The sequence below is a fragment of the Petaurus breviceps genome, unplaced genomic scaffold (genome assembly GCF_028583685.1).
Source record: "Petaurus breviceps papuanus isolate PSGF00001 unplaced genomic scaffold, PetGlider_PUasm1.0 156, whole genome shotgun sequence".
In the NCBI taxonomy this organism is placed as follows: Eukaryota; Metazoa; Chordata; class Mammalia; order Diprotodontia; family Petauridae; genus Petaurus; species Petaurus breviceps.
The window spans coordinates 7,993,452-8,012,587 of NW_027185720.1; the positions used below are offsets into that span (position 1 = coordinate 7,993,452).

The 19,136-nt window shown below is 47.5% G+C and overlaps 1 protein-coding gene across 6 annotated transcripts; it reads left to right on the top strand.

Moving 5' to 3' along the window:
• The first annotated feature begins 1,049 nt into the window (after positions 1–1,049).
• On the top strand, positions 1,050–17,854 carry TMEM263 (transmembrane protein 263). Of its 6 annotated transcripts, none has more exons than XM_069082010.1 (3): positions 1,050–1,068; positions 11,419–11,488; positions 16,757–17,854. In XM_069082010.1, the coding sequence occupies exons 2-3, from the start codon at positions 11,425–11,427 to the stop codon at positions 17,041–17,043; spliced, it is 351 nt and encodes a 116-aa protein (XP_068938111.1). In that variant the 5' UTR covers positions 1,050–1,068; positions 11,419–11,424; the 3' UTR covers positions 17,044–17,854. The 6 variants fall into 6 exon arrangements, with proteins under 6 accessions (XP_068938111.1, XP_068938106.1, XP_068938110.1 ...); XM_069082005.1 differs by lacking the exon at positions 1,050–1,068 and adding an exon at positions 1,324–1,550; XM_069082009.1 differs by lacking the exon at positions 1,050–1,068 and adding an exon at positions 1,516–1,534.
• Positions 17,855–19,136: the final 1,282 nt, after the last annotated feature.

Below are 19,136 nucleotides of genomic sequence, written 5' to 3' on the forward strand. Positions count from 1 at the left end.
TACATGTAGAAAAGTGTAAGAACAGGGAATAAAAATCATAAGTAGGTAAGATGAACCCCCCCCCCCGCTCCCCCTCCCCCCATGAGGATTTTAAAGGAGGATCCACAGTTGTCCGTAATATTATAAATCGTTGGCTGCCAGCACGTGGTTCTTCCATCCATCCATTCTCCGGTCTAGGTGCGGGGGGCTGTGGTTCTCTGGATTTTCTCCCTTTCTTGTCTCTCTGACACGAGGCCGGGCATCGCGCTGCCTGCGGACAAGGGAGGCTCTGGCTTGCAGCGTCTTCCCTTGGTATCACCGATTCATCCCGTTACTGTCTTGTTTGCATGCTGTCTCCCCATCAGGAGTGGGACATCCTTCTGCGGTCCTTGGAGAATACTTGACTTGACTCCGGCCGGCCGTGTGACCCTGACTGGGTCAGGCGCACCTTTCGGGGTTCGGGGCAACCTTAGGGTTTTAACTTTGGAAAGACGGGACAACCGTGCCTCCGGGGAGTCCCTTTAGGAGCTTTAGGGAAACCCCAAGTCCCTCCCGTTCCTAGCCCGTCTCCCTTTCAAGAACCCTTGAAACCCTTTCAAGGTATGGCTCCCTCCCTCCCCTGATGCAGATGACCAGCCCTTCCTAATGACCACGGCAGCTGACAGCCCTCCCCCCCCCATTCCGTGGGGGTGTCCCGGTGCGTGCGGGCGGTCTCCCAGGGGAGCCCCCCCCCCAGCTCCCCAGCGGGGGGCCGGTTATGAAATCCGTGCCAGGGTGCAGGCGCGTGGGCCAGGGGCACCCTCCCCGGGATGGGGGCACCTTTCATCGGCGCCCGCTCCAGCCCCGCCCGTCTCTGCCTTTAAACACGGTTCAGAAGCCCCTCAGGGGCGGGCCTCACAACACCGGCCCTGCGGGGGCTCAGCAAGGAGCCCTTTATGTCCGCGCGCGCGCAGGGCTGCGCTCACACGCGTGGGGGTCTGAGCAGCAGTGTGCGCACCCACGGGCCCGCCGGATTCTCATCGACCCTCGGAAGGGGGGGGAATGTCAACCCCTCCGTTTTACAGATGAGGAAACTGAGTCCCGGAGAAGGTAAGGGACCCGCCCATGGTCACCCCACTAGGAAGCGTCGTCTCCCAGGATCGCAGATCTAAGTTCCAGGGGCCTCAGGGGGCGCCCAGTGCGGCCCCCTCCGTTCTACAGACGAGGGCACAGAGGATCAGAACCGGACGGCCTAGCCCAGGGTCCCCGGATCCGGAAGTGCCGGGGCGGCTAGCTCGCCCCGCCCCCGCGCCGCGCCCTCTCGGGCGGGACGGACGAACGCCCCTGGGGAGATTCCTTATTCTGGGACGGTGACCGTTAGTCGGGCGCCTCCGTTGCCCAGCAACGCCGGCCCGCCCTCCCCCGCGGAGCCCAGCCGCACGTCCTCTAAGGCGGAACCCCCAAACGGCGGCTACGCCCCGCCAATGACGGCGCGCGGCGGGAAGGCGGAGAAGAGAGGAGGAGGGGAGCGGGCATCCGGGAGGCTGGGGACGAGAGAAAGACGGAGAGGAAGGAGGTGGGGGAAGAAGGAGGTGAGGGAAGGGGGCCGCGCGTGCGCGCTCGCGTACGCAGCCGCGCAGGCGCAGAGGAGGGGCGCTCGGCCGGCGGCCGCGGCCCCCGGCGTCAGGAAGCGCGCTCACGCGCGCCCCCGCCGGAGCTGCCGCGGGAGCGAGCGGCGGCGGCGGCGCTGGGAGGAGCCAGGGGCCGGGTGGGCGGGGATCGGGGCGGGGGGGGGCAGGGGAGGCCCAGCGTGTGTCCGGGAGGAGGGCGGGCCGCGCGGGCGCCACGTCCGCAGCCCGAGCCCCGGATCCCAGACGCCGCCGCCGCCGCCGCCGCCTCCCCGGCCCCAGGCCGAGCAGCCAGCGCCGCGACCGCCGGGCCAGGGCCGCCGGTGAGTGCGGAGCGGGGGCAGCCGGCCCGGGGGTCCTGCGCCCCCCTTGGGACGTGTCCTTCCCCGGGGGTCTCTCCGCTCCCGCGCCCCATCCCCGTCTCCTCCATCCTGCTCCCCTTTCTCTGCGGCCCCCTCCCCCCCGGGGGCCGCTCCAGCTTTCCCCCAATCTTCCCCCCCCTTTTGCCCCCGCGTTCCCTCCTAGGCCCCCCGTTCCTGTTCTCTTCCCTTGCGCCGCCTCCATTTCTCCCATGCGTGGGTCTCCTTTCCCCCTCTGTCTCCCATTGCCCTCTCCGTGGGTCCATCTTTTCCCCCTTTGTGCGTTTCCATTTCCCTCTCAGTGGGTCCCCCTTTCTTCTCTGGATCCCCCGTTTCCCTGTCAGTGGGTCCCCCTTTCTTCCTCTCTGGATCCCCGTTTCCCTGTCAGTGGGTCCCCATTTCTTCTTCTCTGGATCCCCCGTTTTCCTCTCAATGGGTCCCCCCTCTCTTCCTCTCTGGATCCCCGTTTCCCTCTCAGTGGGTCCCCCTTTCTTCCTCTCTGGATTCCCGTTTCCCTGTCAGTGGGTCCCCATTTCTTCTCTGGATCCCCCGTTTCCCTCTCAGTGGGTCCCCCTTTCTTCTTCTCTGGATCCCTGTTTGCCTCTCAGTGGGTCCCCCCTTTCTTCCTCTCTGGATCCCCGTTTCCCTCTCAGTGGATACCCCTTTCTTCCTCTCTGGATCCCCGTTTCCCTGTCAGTGGGTCCCCATTTCTTCTTCTCTGGATCCCCGTTTCCCTCTCAGTGGGTCCCCCCTTTCTTCTTCTCTGGATCCCCGTTTTCCTCTCAATGGGTCCCCCCTTTCTTCCTCTCTGGATCCCCGTTTCCCTCTCAGTGGGTCCCCATTTCTTCTCTGGATCCCCCGTTTCCCTCTCAGTGGGTCCCCCTTTCTTCTTCTCTGGATCCCCGTTTGCCTCTCAGTGGGTTCCCCCTTTCTTCCTCTCTGGATCCCCGTTTCCCTCTCAGTGGATACCCCTTTCTTCCTCTCTGGATCCCCGTTTCCCTGTCAGTGGGTCCCCATTTCTTCTCTGGATCCTCCGTTTCCCTCTCAGTGCGTCCCTTTCTTCTTCTCTGGATCCTCCGTTTCCCTCTCAGTGGGTCCCCCTTTCTTCTCTGGATCCCCCGTTTCCCTCTCAGTGGGTCCCCCTTTCTTCTCTGGATCCCCCGTTTCCCTCTCAGTGGGTCCCCCTTCCCCTTCTGCCACCCTTTCTGGGGTCTCCCATTTCCCCTCGGTGGGTTTCCTCCCCATCAGTCCCCCCTTTTTCCAGCCATCCTCCTCCTCTCTTGTATGCCCCTCCTTTCCCTCCGAGTCCCCACACCTCCCCCCTTTTCCTCCCCTCATTTCCTCTCCTTCCTTTGCAGACTTTGTGTGGGGGGGTGGGGACTGGTGCGGTTCATACACCTGAGAAAGCTGTTGCCCGGGAGAGTGGCGAAGGGGAAGGTGCTTGTGCTTGCTTTCCAGGGATGCCGCCAGGGGCCCTCCTCCCCCTCCAGAATTTCTCTGCCCATAGCTTGTTCCCCTTGGCTAGTGGGAGAAAGAACAGCTTCCCTCCCCCGGGCTGGGGGGCCCCATCCTTGTGCCTCCTGTAGACACCCGTGTTTGAGGCTAGGCAACGTGGAAGAGGAGGTGCCCGCTGGGGCTTGGGTCATTTTCTGCACCTCCTGCCACGTCACTCCCTTTCCCTGAGAAAAATAAAGGGCTTGTCCAGGTCTCAGGGAGAGAGGGGGAGGCTGGAGGAGCCCCTGGACTCTGGAGCGAGAGCCACCTTGCTCTCATTTATTACCACGGCCCTTTAGGAGGACGTTTTGTAGAAACTGGTGCGTTAGGCATCGAGGAAAATAATCTTTCATTGCTGTGGGTGCAGTGGTGACTGAGGTTGGCTCTTGGTAAAGGGAGAAGGTGAACTGGACACTATCTGAGATGCTGATGTGCCAAGGTGCCATCCTTTAGGAAGACATGGACCTGGAATGAGCCCCCAGGAATCCTGGGGAAGAAACGGTTTTTGGTTTTTTTCAATTTCCTCTTTTTTAGTCCGTGTTGTGCCAGGTATACTTGGGGAAAATAACAACAAAACCCAAATTGCTTTAAAATACATGTTGACATGTCTTTTGTAAGAAACACCATCATGTGGTCCAAGGCATAGAACTGCAGACCAGACAATCTGCTTTTTTGTTTTAGTCTGGCAGCCACTGATTGTTAGAAGCCAGGAAGTCCTTGTCTTCTCGGTTGGGATTAGGATACATCTTCATACTTTAAGAAGATGCCTGGAAGAGTTCAGAGCCTTGCAATTTTGCTCAATAAATGATTAAATAGAGACTTAAAGATAACATTATAAAAGTAGATTGTCAGCCTTGTGCTTGTATTCAGTCCATTCTTCAGCAATACTCTCCGCTCTCCTTCTTACCCTCACTCCCCCCACTTGGATCTCCAGGCTGGTACTTTTTAGCTCCAGACTATTTTAAGACTGCCATCTCACCCACTGTTTGCTGTTGAATTAGTGGGCAGGGCCACCTCAGAAATCGATCTACAGCTGACTGGAGTTAGCTTACAAACTGAGTGCTTTCAGATATGCTTTTGGGAGGTGTGGGAGCTTTATAGAAAGGAGCTCTATAGAAATGTTTTGGGAAAGAAAGCTCTTTAGTTATTGGGTGAAATAGGCCCAGCCTTTTGGAGTGAAGGTCAGGCAGTGCCCACAGCTTGAGTATGTTAGGATAGAAAGCCAGCAGTCCCTATTTTGCCGACCCTCTGGACTTGATGCAGATTTTAAATTGTATCTGCTGTAAATAAACTGTTGAATTTGCTAGCTAATACTTGTTTTTCTGAAGAGAAGTGATACTGGTAGGGAAATTCCTTTGATTCATTATGTTATTTTTATACAAAATTATTTTTCTATAGGACAGTTTCTTTTTTGGTATGAATTGAGTAGAATTTGGTACATGAAGTTTGTTCCAGAAATTCAAAACAACATTGACTTAACTGTCCTCTACCAACATCCTTTTCTCTATGAAAACACAGGACCATTAGACACAGCCCCTAATAAAAAGGACAATTCCCAAGAAGCCCTTGTTTACCTAGGCCTGTTATTGGAATGCATTGCCCCCTGGAGAATTTTGCTGCTCTTTCTGGCTCACTAGATTTGCCAGATGCTTTTCTGTCTCCTTTGGCAAATGTTTCCATCAAACATCCACAACCACAGTCATACGTTCAGTGACATCTCACTGCCTAGTCTCTCCACCGGTGCAGCTCACCACCCATCCATGTGTTCTCATTCTGTTTAGTTCTTATCCATGACCTTCCATAGATTCTGCTCATTTTTTTTTTTACATTTACAGGATACTAGTGTTGAAATTAGGTGAGCCCCCCTCCTTTTCTGGTAAGCGTTCTGTCCAAAGTCCCTTAATGTCCAAGGGCTCAATGCACCTCTCGAAGACTAGAAGTCTCTGAGAAGGCACTGATTGCTCTGGGTGGGAGCTCCCTACACACTTAAAATTACTCGTCCATTTTTTTTTTAAGGAGATGAAGTTATAATAGTTTTTCCATATTTCAAGACATAAGGTTGGAGCTAATTGTGCCACAGGGAAAAATGTTTTTCACGTTATTCATGCTTATATTTGTGTCCCCAAGACGGACTGTGAGTCCTTCCACCTGCCCTTAGTACGTTCAAGTGGCCTTGCATTCCCTAGCTGAGGCCCAGCTCTGAGTCTCCTGTGCTTTTGGATCTAATCGAGGGCAGCAGGCTGAGTTAAGGGGCCCTGAGCAGAGAATGTGGCTTTTGGGGCTCAGAGTAGGAAGGGTTATTTTCCTCTTCTGTACTGACATGATCTTCCAGAAAAGACAGGCGAAACCTCACCCAGAATCCCAGCGTGCGTTGGGAAGAAGTGCAGGGACATGGTTTAGGCCCAGGAGAAAATTGAAATTTTATAACCAGTTCATATTTAGATTCTTTGAAAGTATGATTCTGAGGTGAGTGCTGGCCCACCAGCCAAATATGTTAAGCCTCTTGTAGTGCAGTTTAGAAAAGAAAGTGTCCCAGGGGGCTGTTGCTTATCTACCCAGGAGTTTGGTCAGAGTGAACTTCTTGGGTCAAGGGCTCTTAACCTTCTTTGTAGCCTGGATCTTTTTGTCAGTCTGTAGCCTATGGACTCCTCCCAAGCATCATGTTTTTAAATGCAGGAAATGAAAGACAAAGGATTACAAAGGAAGCCTATTATTTTGAAATTGTCATCAAGAAAAACTTTTTATTTTTTTGCTTTTTAGAGGGGGGAAGGCAGGGCATTTGGCATTAAGTGACTTGCCCAAGGTCACATGGCTAGTTTTTGTGTTAAGTGTCTGAGGTCAGATTTGAACTGAGGTCCTCCTGACTCCAGGGCCACTGCTCTATTTACTGCACCACCTAGCCTCCCCCTAATAATTGTTTTATTATTTTTTTTTGGAGGGGGGAAGGTAGGGCAATTGGGGTTAAGTGACTTGCCCAAGATCACAGGGCTAGTTTTTGTGTTAAGTGTCTGAGGCCGGATTTGAACTCAGGTCCTTCTGACTCCAGGGCCGGTACTCTATTCACTGCCCCACCTAGCCAACCCCTTTTTTTGGTTGGTTGTTTGTTTTCTGTTTAAGAAATACTTTTTAAAAACCTAATTCACAGATCCCTGGTTAAGAACCTCCATCTTAGAAGAATTTGACATTAGATTTTTTAAATTTCCTATTAATTGAAATGATAATGCCCAAAGCCTGAACAAGTGTCCTTTCTAGTGGTTCTTGTAATTGTGTGTAGGATGTAAAAATGAGAGGAAAAGGGGGCAGCTAGGTGGCGCAGTGAATAGAGCACCGGCCCTGGAGTCAGGAGGACCTGAATTCAAATCCGGCCTCAGACACTTAACACAAAAACTAGTCTTGTGACCTTGGGCAAGTCACTTAACCCCAATTGCCCTACCTTCCCCCCTCCAAAAAAAAAAGGCAAAAAAAAATGAGAGGAAAAATGGACAGAAACCAGTCTCCTGTTGGTTGGAGAAGAGAGTTTGGAAACTGTTATAAATTTCTCATGGTCTACTCTAAACTCACTGGTTTGGGAAAACAATATTGTTGAAAATCTTAAATTTAATTGCTTGAGTATCAAACCCTGAGTGAGTGGTTTCTAGGTGCACCCTCAGTATATGTGGGTAGTGTAGTGGAGAGGGCAGTGAGCCTCGGGGTACAGCTCTGCTACTGCCTGCCCATGGACCTGTGAGTTGGGCCTTTTAGGCCTCAGTGTTCTTCTCTATAAAACGCGCTGATTCTTCTTGTTAACCTTTACATTGCTTCCAGTTTTAAGGTCCTGTGTTCTTTGTAAGGAATGGCCAGGTGCTGAAGACACAGAAGCCTTTATCTGGACGAGGCTGAGCAGCAGAAAGAAGGAATCGAGGTCGGCCTGGACCTGGCTCGGTGTCCCGTCTGGGGGCTTAGTTTGTGATCTCTGTGAGCCCAGTTTCTTCACCTGGAAAATGGGAACAACAATATACAATCCACCTCCCTGTTCTTAGTCCGCATTGGCCACACTTCTGAGTGTGACAGAGTAGAACAAGAACTAAGACTGAGGGCACGAAGTGTTCAGCCTTGGACAAGGCCCTTGTTGACTCCCCTGTAAACCGAGAGCTTGTTCTAGGCTATAACAGTCAACAGGGGATCCCCAGGCTAGTCTTTACCCTCAGACGTACATATAATTTAAAAGCACATAGAGGGTGGAAGGGACTCAAGATGCCAGCTTATTTCAATCCCCTCAGCTGAAGAAAGAGCTATTTGCAAACATCTGAAGCATCAGACCCTGGCACTGGTGCTTTTAGCCCCACCTGATAGCTACTGACCTTTTTGTGTGTTCTTCAGTGAAATATCCTGATCTCTCCCTTAAATACAAATGCTGATTGAAATTTGATGGCAATATAAGAGAGAACTTGTATGTAATTTTTTATCAGCCTGGTGTCTGCTTTCCCTTAAGACCCAGACACATCACCCAGCCCTTCATCAAGGTATGCTGGTTTCCAAAAATAGGAGCCTGTAGGACTTTGTGTGCCCAGAAATGTACAAAGGGGCAAGATAAAGAAGGCCCTTTCTTTGGTTATGTAGGAAAAAGGAAACTTTCTGAGTGAGGATTGGACTGGAAGCATAAAGGTAGTGAAAAACGAGGGCAGTTATGAAAAACCTTAAAATGCCTCGCTAAAGTGCATGTGGGCAGGGGAGGGCTGTTAAGGGAAGGAAGCTGGATGCCTGTGCAGAGGCCTGACTGTTTAGCCCAGCCGAGGTTTGGGGAGGAGGTTGCTTTGTAAACTTCTACTTTTTACTTAGGCCAGGGTGGCAGTAATATTTAACATGGGCGGTCATTGGTTCATTTTTATGATCTCTGCTTTATGTCTTGCAGGGGTTACAAAGGTTAAGGGACTCCCCGAGGCTTACACTGAGCTGGGAGTGGAGTTCAGGCATGATTTTCCTATGGGCCATTCATTCACTTTAGTACAGAGAAATGTTGCCTTCCATAGCCATAAACAGCACTCACCATTGCCGTCACCCTTGGTTAAGCGAGGGACCAGAGCAGAGCCCAGCTCCTCTCCTCTTCCTATATGACAGACCTGCACCGACTCAGGCTTACACCATCTCTTCATGTGGGAACCGTTTGCATTGTGGCGAGTCGCAATTTCTCTGTGCCTGAGAGCAGTGGGGTCAGACTCAAACAGCAGCAGAGAGAAGACCCCAGATGAATATTATCCATGTTGTATTTTTATTTTGTGAAACATTCCCCAGTTACATTTTAATCTGCTTTTGTCATGCTTGGGGGTTTTGTGGGGCCCAGGTTTGACTCCTTTGCTTTATACAATCTTCAGGAACTGACTGTTGGGAGTGAAAAACTCATCTGGGGGTAGTGCTTGTTGAGGAGCGTTTCTGAGCTTAGCTAAGACTTCTGTGTAAATGAGACAAAGTCAATTAACGAGCCAGTATGAAGCATTTGCTTTGTCTCAGGCTGTGCTAGTAAGTGTAGTGATACAAAGCAAGGCAAAGAAAAAGGTCCCTGCTCTCAGTGAGTTCACATTCCAGTGGGGGAGACATGTGGCAGCTGCTCCAGAAACCGAGATACATGCAGGAGGCATTGGGGTGGTGTGAGGGGGAAGGTGCCAAGACTGAGAAACGCTTCTTATAGAAGGTGGGATTTCAGTTGAGACTTAAAGGGGGCCAGGGAAGCCAGGAGGCAGAAATGAGGAGAGAGTATTCAGGTGTGGAAGATCGCCTTTGAAAATGCCCTGGCTGGGAGCTGGATCTGGAGCCCTGGGGCTGGGATAGAGAGGGAGGCCCATTCACTGGCTCTCAGGCTGTGGTGGGCGATGAGGGTCAGAAGACTGGGCAATCATAGGACTGGGCCTAGATACAAAGGGCTTTAAAAGCCAAACGGAGGATTTGATAATTGATGCTGGCGGTAGTAGGGAGCCCTGGGATTTATTGAAGGGGAGCAGGGGTGGGGAGGTGACATGGTCAGACTGTGCTTTAGTGGTCATTTTGACAGCTGAGTGGGGAGAGCAGTCTGCAGTGGCCTGGGCATAGGTGATGAGGGCTGGCCCCAAGGAGAGTGGGGACTCTGTCAGAGGAGAGAAGGGGCAGATCCTAAGAGATGTGGCAAAGGAAGATACAACAGGACTGTGTGAGAGAAGAGTCAAGGATGGTACCTGGGCTGTGAGCCAGTGGCTGGGAGGGTGGTAGGGCCTTGGATAGCAAGAAGAAATTTAGAGGGTAGGATCTGGGGGGAAAGATAGTGAGTTCATCTTTGGACATAATGAGTTTAAGATGTCTGTGGGACTCTCAGTTTGCGATGTTCAGTAGGCGGCTGGAAATGCAAGACTGGCAGTCAGAAGACAGACTCAGGCTGGGTAAATAGGTGTGAGAATCTTTTTGCCATATTGATCATTGAATCTGGGGGTGTTGATGAGATCACTGAGGGAAAGGAGAAGGGATGACCCACTGCACAGTGTAGTCTGGGTGTAGATCAAGCAAAGGAGGCTGAGCAGGAGGGGTCATGGAGGAGGAAAACCAGAAGTGTCACTGCAGGTGAGAATGGAGGGTGATGGACAGTGCCAGGGGCTGCACGGGTCAGGATGGAGGGGAGTGAGCAAAGGGAAGTAGTGGGGGTGCCTCCTTAGATAAGGCACCAGAGTTTTCACCACCCAGCTCTTCTCACTGTTTGTTTCAATGGAAACCCACTTACCATTGATTAATTTATCCTGCTTTGTGCAAGGTGCTGTTCCTGATGCTTTGGACAGAAAAGGATGAATAAAAAGTACTGTGTGAAGCATTGTACTGAGTGCTGTACATGCCCATAGTAAACTGGGAGCTTACATTCTAATGGGGCACGCCACCCAGGGAGGAGCTGTCAGGTGTCAGACGGAAGTCAGTGCTCCTTCGCGCGATGCGCAAAACACACAAGTCCCAGCTCACAGAATGTGTCTTTGGGCATACAGCGTCCCAGAAGTCTTAATGCAATTTGAAATTGTCAAAGCTTAATAATACCCAGGAATCTGAGGAGGGAAAGAGAGGATTCTGATAGGCAGAGTCAGGGAAATTGAGACGGACTGTTGTAGGTGTGATAAATGGCTCCTGTCAGTGTGGGGCACTGGATTGCCTGGGAGTCTGCTCTGGCTCCTAGGCCAGGAGGGACAGTGGAGAAAGGCTGGGATTCCCTCTTCTGGTCTTGGGCCTCAAGTCAAAGCATTTCATCGTTCACCAAGCATAACAATCGAAAAAAAAATCAGTAAAGCCCATCAGGCCATTGAAAGAGCCTTGACATGGTTTGTGAAGCCTGATGTTTGCCAGTGAGCAGGGGAGGTCTGGTCTTGCCTTTCTTCCTTGGGGCTGATGACTGGGGGGTAATGGTTAGTACAGAGTGGGCGGCTCACAGATGTGCCGATTCCCCAGCCTGGCTCATTTTACTTTGTCTGCGTGTACTGGGCATGCTCATGGTTTCTGCAGCAGAGAAATACTGCGTGACATTCGCAGGCCAGGGCTTGTGTGGCCGGCCTCGGTCAGTGGGCTGCTACTTTGTCTCCAGTTATTTGCTTCTAGAGAAAGGGTTGCCAATTTTTGGTGTTTGTTGAGCCTTTCTATCAATTCCCTCTTCCCTTTATAATAGAATCTCTGGGTGTGGACATTTTAATCGTTTTATTTACATAATTTCAAATTGCTATCCACAATGATTATAGGGTTTCACAGCTCCACTACCAATGCATTAGTTCCTGTTTCTACGTAAGCCCTCCAGCAATGACGTTCACTAGGTACAGTTTAAAACATTTCATAGTCACCAAAACTCAGAGTTGAAAATAGAGAGGGGTGGGTTTTAGTCTAGTTAGGCAGCTTAAAATGTTGTTTCATAAATGGATTGGCTTGATTGGTTGTGACAGGTACTTTCTGTATCAGTTGTTTTCACAATAAAAGATTGTAGTATAATGCCTATGGTATGTCTTTTCTAGGAGACCATGAATCAGACGGACAAAAACCAACAAGAAATCCCTTCATACCTCATTGATGAGCCACCAGAAGGTAACTATTACTACAGAGCCTCCAGGAGAGAGAATTTCCATGGTTTTAGTGCTTTCTCTGGTGACCCTGGTCAGTCCATTCATGTGTTAGCTGACAGCCCAGTCAATCAGCGGGTTTCCATAGCTTGTCCCCAACTGGCCAGCCCTCTGAATGGAGCCAGGCTGCTTCCATGACAGCAGATGTAGTCGGACACTGGGCCCCTGCTTGTGGACTGATGTTTGGAACCCTTGGCTGTCTCCACGTCATCCTAAAGAATGGAAACCTCCTCCTAATTGGTGTTTGAGCTTTTAAATTTTAAAGTAGCTTAAGCAGTTGCTTCATCACAGTGTAGCCAGAGATATATATGGCCTTGTGATAAGAAAGTGCAGCTAATTTAAGAAGGAAAACGTGGTGAGGTACAAGGGCTTGTGCATCCAAGGTCTGTGATTTCTTTCATGCCACAGATGAGTAGGGAAAGTTACAGAAGAATGTCGTGGATGGAAGCGTCCACCAGAAACACAACTGGCAAGCAGAATTCAAGAGGTTTCATGGAGATGCCCCTTGGGTGTTTGAGCTCATTCCTTTGTGGGACCACACTTGGCAGCTGTGTTTCCTGTGTCATTTGCTCCTCTGGGCTCTGCTTATGGTCCGTTTCTTTTTTTTTCTCTTTTTCAAATGCTTTATTAACTTCTGATTTACATCATTCGTTTCCACCAGATTTTGAATTACAAATTTTCTCCCCGTTTTTCCCCTACCGACCGCCCCAAAATAGCAGTGCCACAGGATATCCCCTCCTCCAATCTGCTCTCTCCCATATTTTCTCCCATACCTCTTTCGACTTTTTCAGTAGGGCACAGTGGATCTCTATGCCCCAGTGCCTGTATATCTTATTTCCCAATTACATGTAAAATAGTATTAATAATGGTATAATTTATTTTAAAACATTTGATTTTAAAACTTAGAATTCCAGATTCATTTCCTTCCTCCCTTGTCACCCACCCTTACTGGGAAGATAAGCAGTTCAGTATAGGTTGTACATGTGTAGCTAATGCAAAACATTTCCATAGTGGATATATTGTAAAAGACTGACTATATTTCCCTCCCTCCTATCTCACCTCCCACTTGTTCTATTCTCTGCTTTGATCCTGTCCCTTTTCAAAAGTGGGTGCTTCCAACTTCCCTCCCCCCAGCCTGCCCTCCCTTCCATCATCCCCCCTCTTATCCCCTTCCCCCCTACTCTCCTGGAGGGTGAGATACCTGTCTATTTAGTGTGTATTTCATTCCCTCCTCAAGCCAAATTCAATGGGAATAAGGTTAACCCATTCCCTTTTGCCTTCCTATTCTTCCCCACCATTGTAACTGTTTTCCCTTGCCTCTTTTATGAGATAGTTTACCCCATTCTGTGTCTCCCCATCTCCTCTCATTATATTCCTCTCACCTCTTAATTTCACCTTTTAAGTATCATCCCTTCCTGTTAAATTGGTCCTGTGCCCTCTATCTATGTATACCTGTAAACATATATACACACATTCACATATGTATTCATATGCCCATATACCCTCCAATATTGATATATATTTCTATTCCCTTCAACTATTTTCATACTGAAAAAAGTTTCATCAGTTACAATTATTGTTTTTCCATGTAGGAATGTTAATAGTTCAACTTTGATAAGTTCCTTATGATTTCTTTTCCCTGTTTACCTTCTAATGCTTCTCTTGCTTCTTGTATCTGAATGTCAGATTTTCTATTCAACTCTGGTTTTTTCATCAAGAATGCTTAAAAGTCCTCTGTTCCACTAAATGACCATATTTTCCCCTGAAACATGATACTCAGTTTTGCTGGGTAGGTGATTCTTGGTTTTAATCCCAGCTCCTTTGCCCTCCAGAATATCGTATTCCAAGCCCTTCGATCCCTCAGTGCAGAAGCTGCCAGATCCTGGGTTATCCTGATTGTGTTTCCACAATATTCAAATTGTTTCTTCCTGGCTGCTTGTAACATTCTCTCCTTAATCTGGGAATTCCAGCACCTGGCTATAATATTCCTAGGAGTTTTCTTTTTGGGATCTTTTTTAGGAGGTGATCGGTGGATTCTTTTAACCTCTATTTTGCCCTCTGGTTCTAAAACATCAGGGCAGTTTTCTTTGAGAACTTCCTGGAGGATGATTTCTAGGTTCTTACTTTGATCATGGCATTCAGGTAGTCCAATAATTTTAAAATTATCTTTCCTGGATCTATTTTCCAGGTCAGTGGTTTTTCCAAAGAGATATTTCACATTGCCTTCTATTCCTTCATTTTTTGGATCCATTTAACAGCATCTTGATTTCTTATAGTCATTAGCTTCCATTTGCTCCAATCTAATTCTGAAGCAATGATTCTCCTCAGTGAGCTTTTGAGATTCTTTTTCCATCTAGCAAATTCGGCTTTTTAAGGCATTCTTCTCATTGCCTTTTTGAGCCTCTTTTGCCATTCGAGTTAGTTTGTTTTTTAAGGTGTTATTTTCCTCAGTCAGGCTGTTGACTCTCATTTTGTAATTTTCTTGCATCGTTCTCATTTCTCTTCCCAATTTTTCCTCCACTTCTCTTATCTGCTTCTTAAGGTCCTCTGTGGCTTGTGACCAGCTCATATTTTGCTTTGAAGCTTTTGGTGTAGGAGTTTTGACTTCACTGTCTTCCTCCTGTTTCATGCTTTGATCCTTTTTGTCCCCAAAATAGGAGTCTAATGTTGGAATCTTCTGTCTGCTTTGTTTCCTTTGCCTGGTCATGTTGCCCCTTAGTCACTTGACCCCTGGGCTTTTTGCCACAGTAGGACTCTGCCACCAGACAGGGGAGCTTTCGTCCGGGTTTTCTCAGCTGCCGGAGGTATTAGATGGGTACCCTCTCTGAGGTCTCCACATGCTCTGGCAAGCTGGACATACACCCCAGAACCTCTACCCTAGACTGCAATCCAGATCCAAGCAGGTTAAAGCAAGAGTGATTACCCCTCAGACTGGTCACTTGGTCCCCCTACACTCTGCAGGCCAGGAGCTGAAGCTGCCACGTGGTGCTGGCTCGTTGTGCCGGCGGCTCACCGGCTTCTTGAGAAGCTGACGTACTCCCTTTTATTGGGTCCCAAAGTCCAGATTGCACTGACCTCTCACTTTGCCCTTCGCATCTGTGTTTTGATAATTCTGGAAACAGCCACAGCTGCTGCTGAGGCTGGTCAGACCTACCCTGGGGCTAAAACCTCTGGCTCATGGCGGGCCTGGGCTCAGCTCCCAGAGCACTGGACTGGCCGATTCCTGCCAGCCTGCTGGGCTGTCCTCAGCAGGAGGTTAGCTTCTCTGTGTCATTTTGTGGGTTCTGCAGCTCCAAAGTTTGTTCAGAGTCCCCTTTTTACATGGATTGGGGAAGGTGGAAGCCGGAGCCGCTTGGAGGTCATGCTTCTACTCCGCCATCTTATGGTCCACTTCTAACACTAACACCACGTTTGACCATATGCAAATATGTATCATGGAGCATTTTCTTTTAGAAAGTAGTTCATAGCCTAATTCTTACCTTCACTTCTAGAATAAATCTCTCCTTTGCTATCCCCAGAAATGAATATGTACATCAGAAGATGATTATTTTCAGAATGTTTTTCTCTTTTGCATAGTATTGATTTCCCAAGAAATTCTCATACTTTTTTTTTGGTTTTCTATTAATCTCTTTCTGTTAAAGTGGTAACTTTGAGAAAGTTCGCCTTTCTCTGTGCTTGTGAGCATATAATCTGGTCTATGTGAAAAACATTTGTACACCCTTTAAATATCTTCGTGTGTGTGTGTGTGTGTGTGTGTGTGTGAGCATGAACATAACTGTGTGGTCTAACAAAAGTAACGTATGCATTTATCTGAGCCTTTGAAAATAGAACATAAAGGCAATAGGGAAGAGAAGTGGTCTCTTTTAATTTTCTTTTTTTTTTGCTTTTTGGAGGGCAATTGGGGTTAAGTGACTTGCCCAAGGTCACATTTATTTTTTATGTTAAGTGTCTGAAGCAAGATCCAAACCCAGGTCCTCCTGACTCCAGGGCCGGTGCTCTATTCACTGTGCCACCTAGCCAGCCCGGTGTCTTAATTTCTTTGAGCCTTACTGTTAGTTTCGAGCCTTATTTATGGGCAGGGCACATGCTAGTTTGACTGTATTAGAAGAGTACAGATTGCGGTCCATGTGAGTTACCAGACCGTAAGAGTGGCAGGGGTAGGGGGCGGCCAGGTGGCTCAGCGAGTAAGAGCACCGGCTCCAGTGTCGGGATGACCTGGATCAAATCCGGGCTCAGATACTCAGCACCACACCCAGAAATAACTGGCCGTGTAACCTTGAGCAAGTTACTTAACCCCAATTGCTTTAAAAAAAAAAAGCGGCAGGGGTCTTAGGAGTTTAGTCAGGCCTTTTCATTTTTTTAAGTGAGAAAACTTGTACCTAGGTGGGGGTAGTTTGGAATGGGGGGGAGTCCTGGTGAATTTTGTCCATGTTATAGTGTTATAATTAGTGGCTTCTTTATATCAATGTGGCCTTTTTTTTTTTTCTATCCTTTGACTTCTTGGATGCCAAGATCCTTAGAGCAAAGTTTGTCAATGTATTTTACGTTCATTAAATGATTGTGGAAGAATCTAGATCAGGGATGGGGAACCTGTGGCCTTGAGGATTCAATCAAAGGGTGGCACTTGAGGACCTAGAGGGCCTCATGTGTCCTTGAGGTCGTAGATTCCCTACCCCTACCTAGAGCATCATGTAAGAGAGAGAGTTTAGTTCCTAGACTTGATTGAGGTGGTTCTATAACTACTTCTAAACTACTATAACTAAGTCATGGAAAATGTGAATGTTTTCTTCAGCATTATTAACCCTCTTAAAGCTATTAATACTTTGCAGTTCAAACTTGAGCACTTAAATCTATGTAGTGAAGCTGATTAACCATCCCCTTTAACAGCGCCTTACCTTATATGCTGTCAGCGTTTGTTGGGTTCAGTTTCTCAGTCCCAGGCAGGACTGAAGGGCTGCTGGTTAGAAGTTTCTCTTTTAGCAGTTTGGGACTCAGGGAAAGGAAGGTGTAGGAATTTTCTCACCTCATCCAGCCTAGATCTGAAAGGCAATTTATTATCAGAGCACTAGGATATTTTAATTGTGGTGCTCAAGATGAGGGGCTCATGTGTAATACCTCCAGTCTTAATGACAGCAAACCTTCAGGCTAACCGGTGCTTTGGGTTTGCCTAAAGTTGCGTACAGTTCCCTTTAAAGACACTGACTTGGGTGCTATGCACGTTTTCTCTTGTTAGGTTCAGTGAAAGACCATCCCCAGCAGCAGCCTGGCATGTTGTCCCGTGTCACTGGAGGCATCTTCAATGTGACAAAAGGAGCCGTTGGTGCCACCATTGGTGGTGTGGCTTGGATTGGAGGGAAGAGTCTGGAGGTGACCAAAACAGCTGTTACCACAGTGCCTTCCATGGGCATAGGGTTGGTCAAAGGAGGGGTGTCTGCTGTGGCTGGTGGTGTCACAGCCGTCGGATCTGCTGTTGTAAACAAAGTGCCCTTAACAGGAAAGAAGAAAGATAAGTCTGACTGAGCGTGAGAAGGATGGAGAAGATGAGCCTTGCTCTCCGCAGCATCACGAGGCTAGTGGCTTTGAGCCGCCAGTGTGGGAACCACCGCAAAGCCACCTCTTGGGGGTGTTTCTCTTCTCGAGTGCTGTGTTGGAAGTATCGAGGACTTCCTTTCATCTGAAAAGAGAAGATGCCAAGACTCTGATAGTTTGTGAAAGTTCATCAGACTTTGATTCCAGATTTTTAACTGGTGAAATGTTACACTCGTTCAGTAGTAACTGAAGGTATGGTATGTTTCAATATTTACTGTAGGTCTTTCAGTTCAGTTAAAAATGTGAAAATTACATTTAGTGGATAATCTTTGCTGTTCCATCCATCTGATAATGTGCCAGGGGACTCATGGCCCTTATGAGAGCTGTAAACTCTATAAACTGTACCTTTGATGTGCCTAATAGTTTCAGATGTCTCTTAGTTTTTAAAAATTGTATTTTATTTAGGCTAGGAGACATATTTGCTCATTTAAGCTGGTAAGAATTGGAGATGTTAAAAAGTAAACTTTTATGTGATAATCTCTGAGCGCTAACTATCCTTTGTTAGATATGCATTATGTTCATTTAATCATTGATGCCTTACAAGAGGACGTGTTTTCTGATGCCCTAAATATCATTGCAGTTCCTAGCTTTTGACTATTTCAGTCCATAAGTGAAATGAAGACTTTTTTCATTTAAGAAAAGAATCTCAGGAGTATTTAAGTAAAGGCACTTCTTGTTGCCAGCAGATAAGAAGAATCCCCTCTTTTATTAACTGTCTGCCATTCACCAAAAAAAATTAAAAGGGTAGACACATCAATATTTAAGCCCATGTTCCACAATCTCTGGAGTAAAGTATACCTTGTAGTGCCTAAAGATACATTTCTTAGCTGTTCACTTAGAAAGTCATGGTGGATGAGTTCCTTATTAAGAGGTGTAACATGCATGACAAATAACTGTTATAGTTGTTCTTTAAGAATTTGCTGCAGCAACCAAGATATAGATACAGAATTCTTCACTCCTACAAAAAAAAAAGTCCATTAGGCCGGCTTAAATTCCAATAGCAGGACCACCGATTTTTAAGGACATCGTAAAAGCAAGTTTTGGAGAGCTGCTTTTTGACTCTCCAGGTGAGCCTGAGGCATGAGATGGGCATCAGTGCTTCTTTCAGAAGATTTGTATGTACAGAATACGGGACAATTCTAGGCCTTGGAGTCAGAAAGAGGATCTTCGTAATTTTTGTTTCCATTTTTTCTTTTAAATTTTCAGCCAGTGAGTGTTATTGTTAGTGCTATGTTAGTTTCACATATCACAATCTGTTCATTGTGCTTTTGTCTGCCAAGAATGAATGACTTTGAACATCAACTGTTCTTACAAAATCCAGTTTCATGAAAACAGTCAATCTAAGTAAACCATCTATTAGATGTTATCTAAGGAGATGACAATCTAATTAAGTTTTAGCAGTCATTTGTCCCCTTGAATCTGATGTTCTGTCTCTAATCTTTGTGCTTTGGGCCTGTGTGTCCAAATTATGCTCCTCAGCCATGCTTTGGCCTTACTTATGGAGATGTCATGTGATGTGTTAAAGGGATGTCCAGCGGGACTTGAGCCAAACCACTTCAAGATCTGGAGTTAAATGTTTGTTTACAGTGAAGTAGTTTACCTTAGTGTGTGTCTACATACAGCTTGAGGATTGTGTTCCTTTACTTAAGCTTTTTTTTTTTAAGCTTTCATCAGCACCATCACAGTTTAAGTGAATCCAGAATGCTCCATTGAAAACTCTTTATTGAACACTATTAAGACTGAAGTAGAGAGTTCAGTCCAGTCCATCAGGGGTTAAATAAAGACAAGTTTGCTTATGTGAAGTACTAGAATGTACTCACTGGTTACAACTTTCTTTGCAAACACCATAGTTTGAAAAGCAATTGGAAAATCGACATGAATACTATTGGATGTGCTAAAAAAAAACCCCTATATTGGAGAATTTACTGCTGTTTGGAAAATTCTTTTCTGCTTACCTAGTAGTTTATTTTATTCCTAATTTATCTTCTGCGGTCATAATCTTCAATGCTTTGTACTTAAACTTC

Coding starts and splice junctions, on each gene's coding strand:
- TMEM263 (XM_069082005.1), top strand. CDS start 1,443: ATGACGGCGCGCGGCGGGAAGGCGGAGAAGAGAGGAGGAGGGGAGCGG. Junction 1,551..11,418: donor GGAGGTGGGGGAAGAAGGAG/GTGAGGGAAGGG, acceptor TGTCTTTTCTAG/GAGACCATGAATCAGACGGA. Junction 11,489..16,756: donor CATTGATGAGCCACCAGAAG/GTAACTATTACT, acceptor TTCTCTTGTTAG/GTTCAGTGAAAGACCATCCC.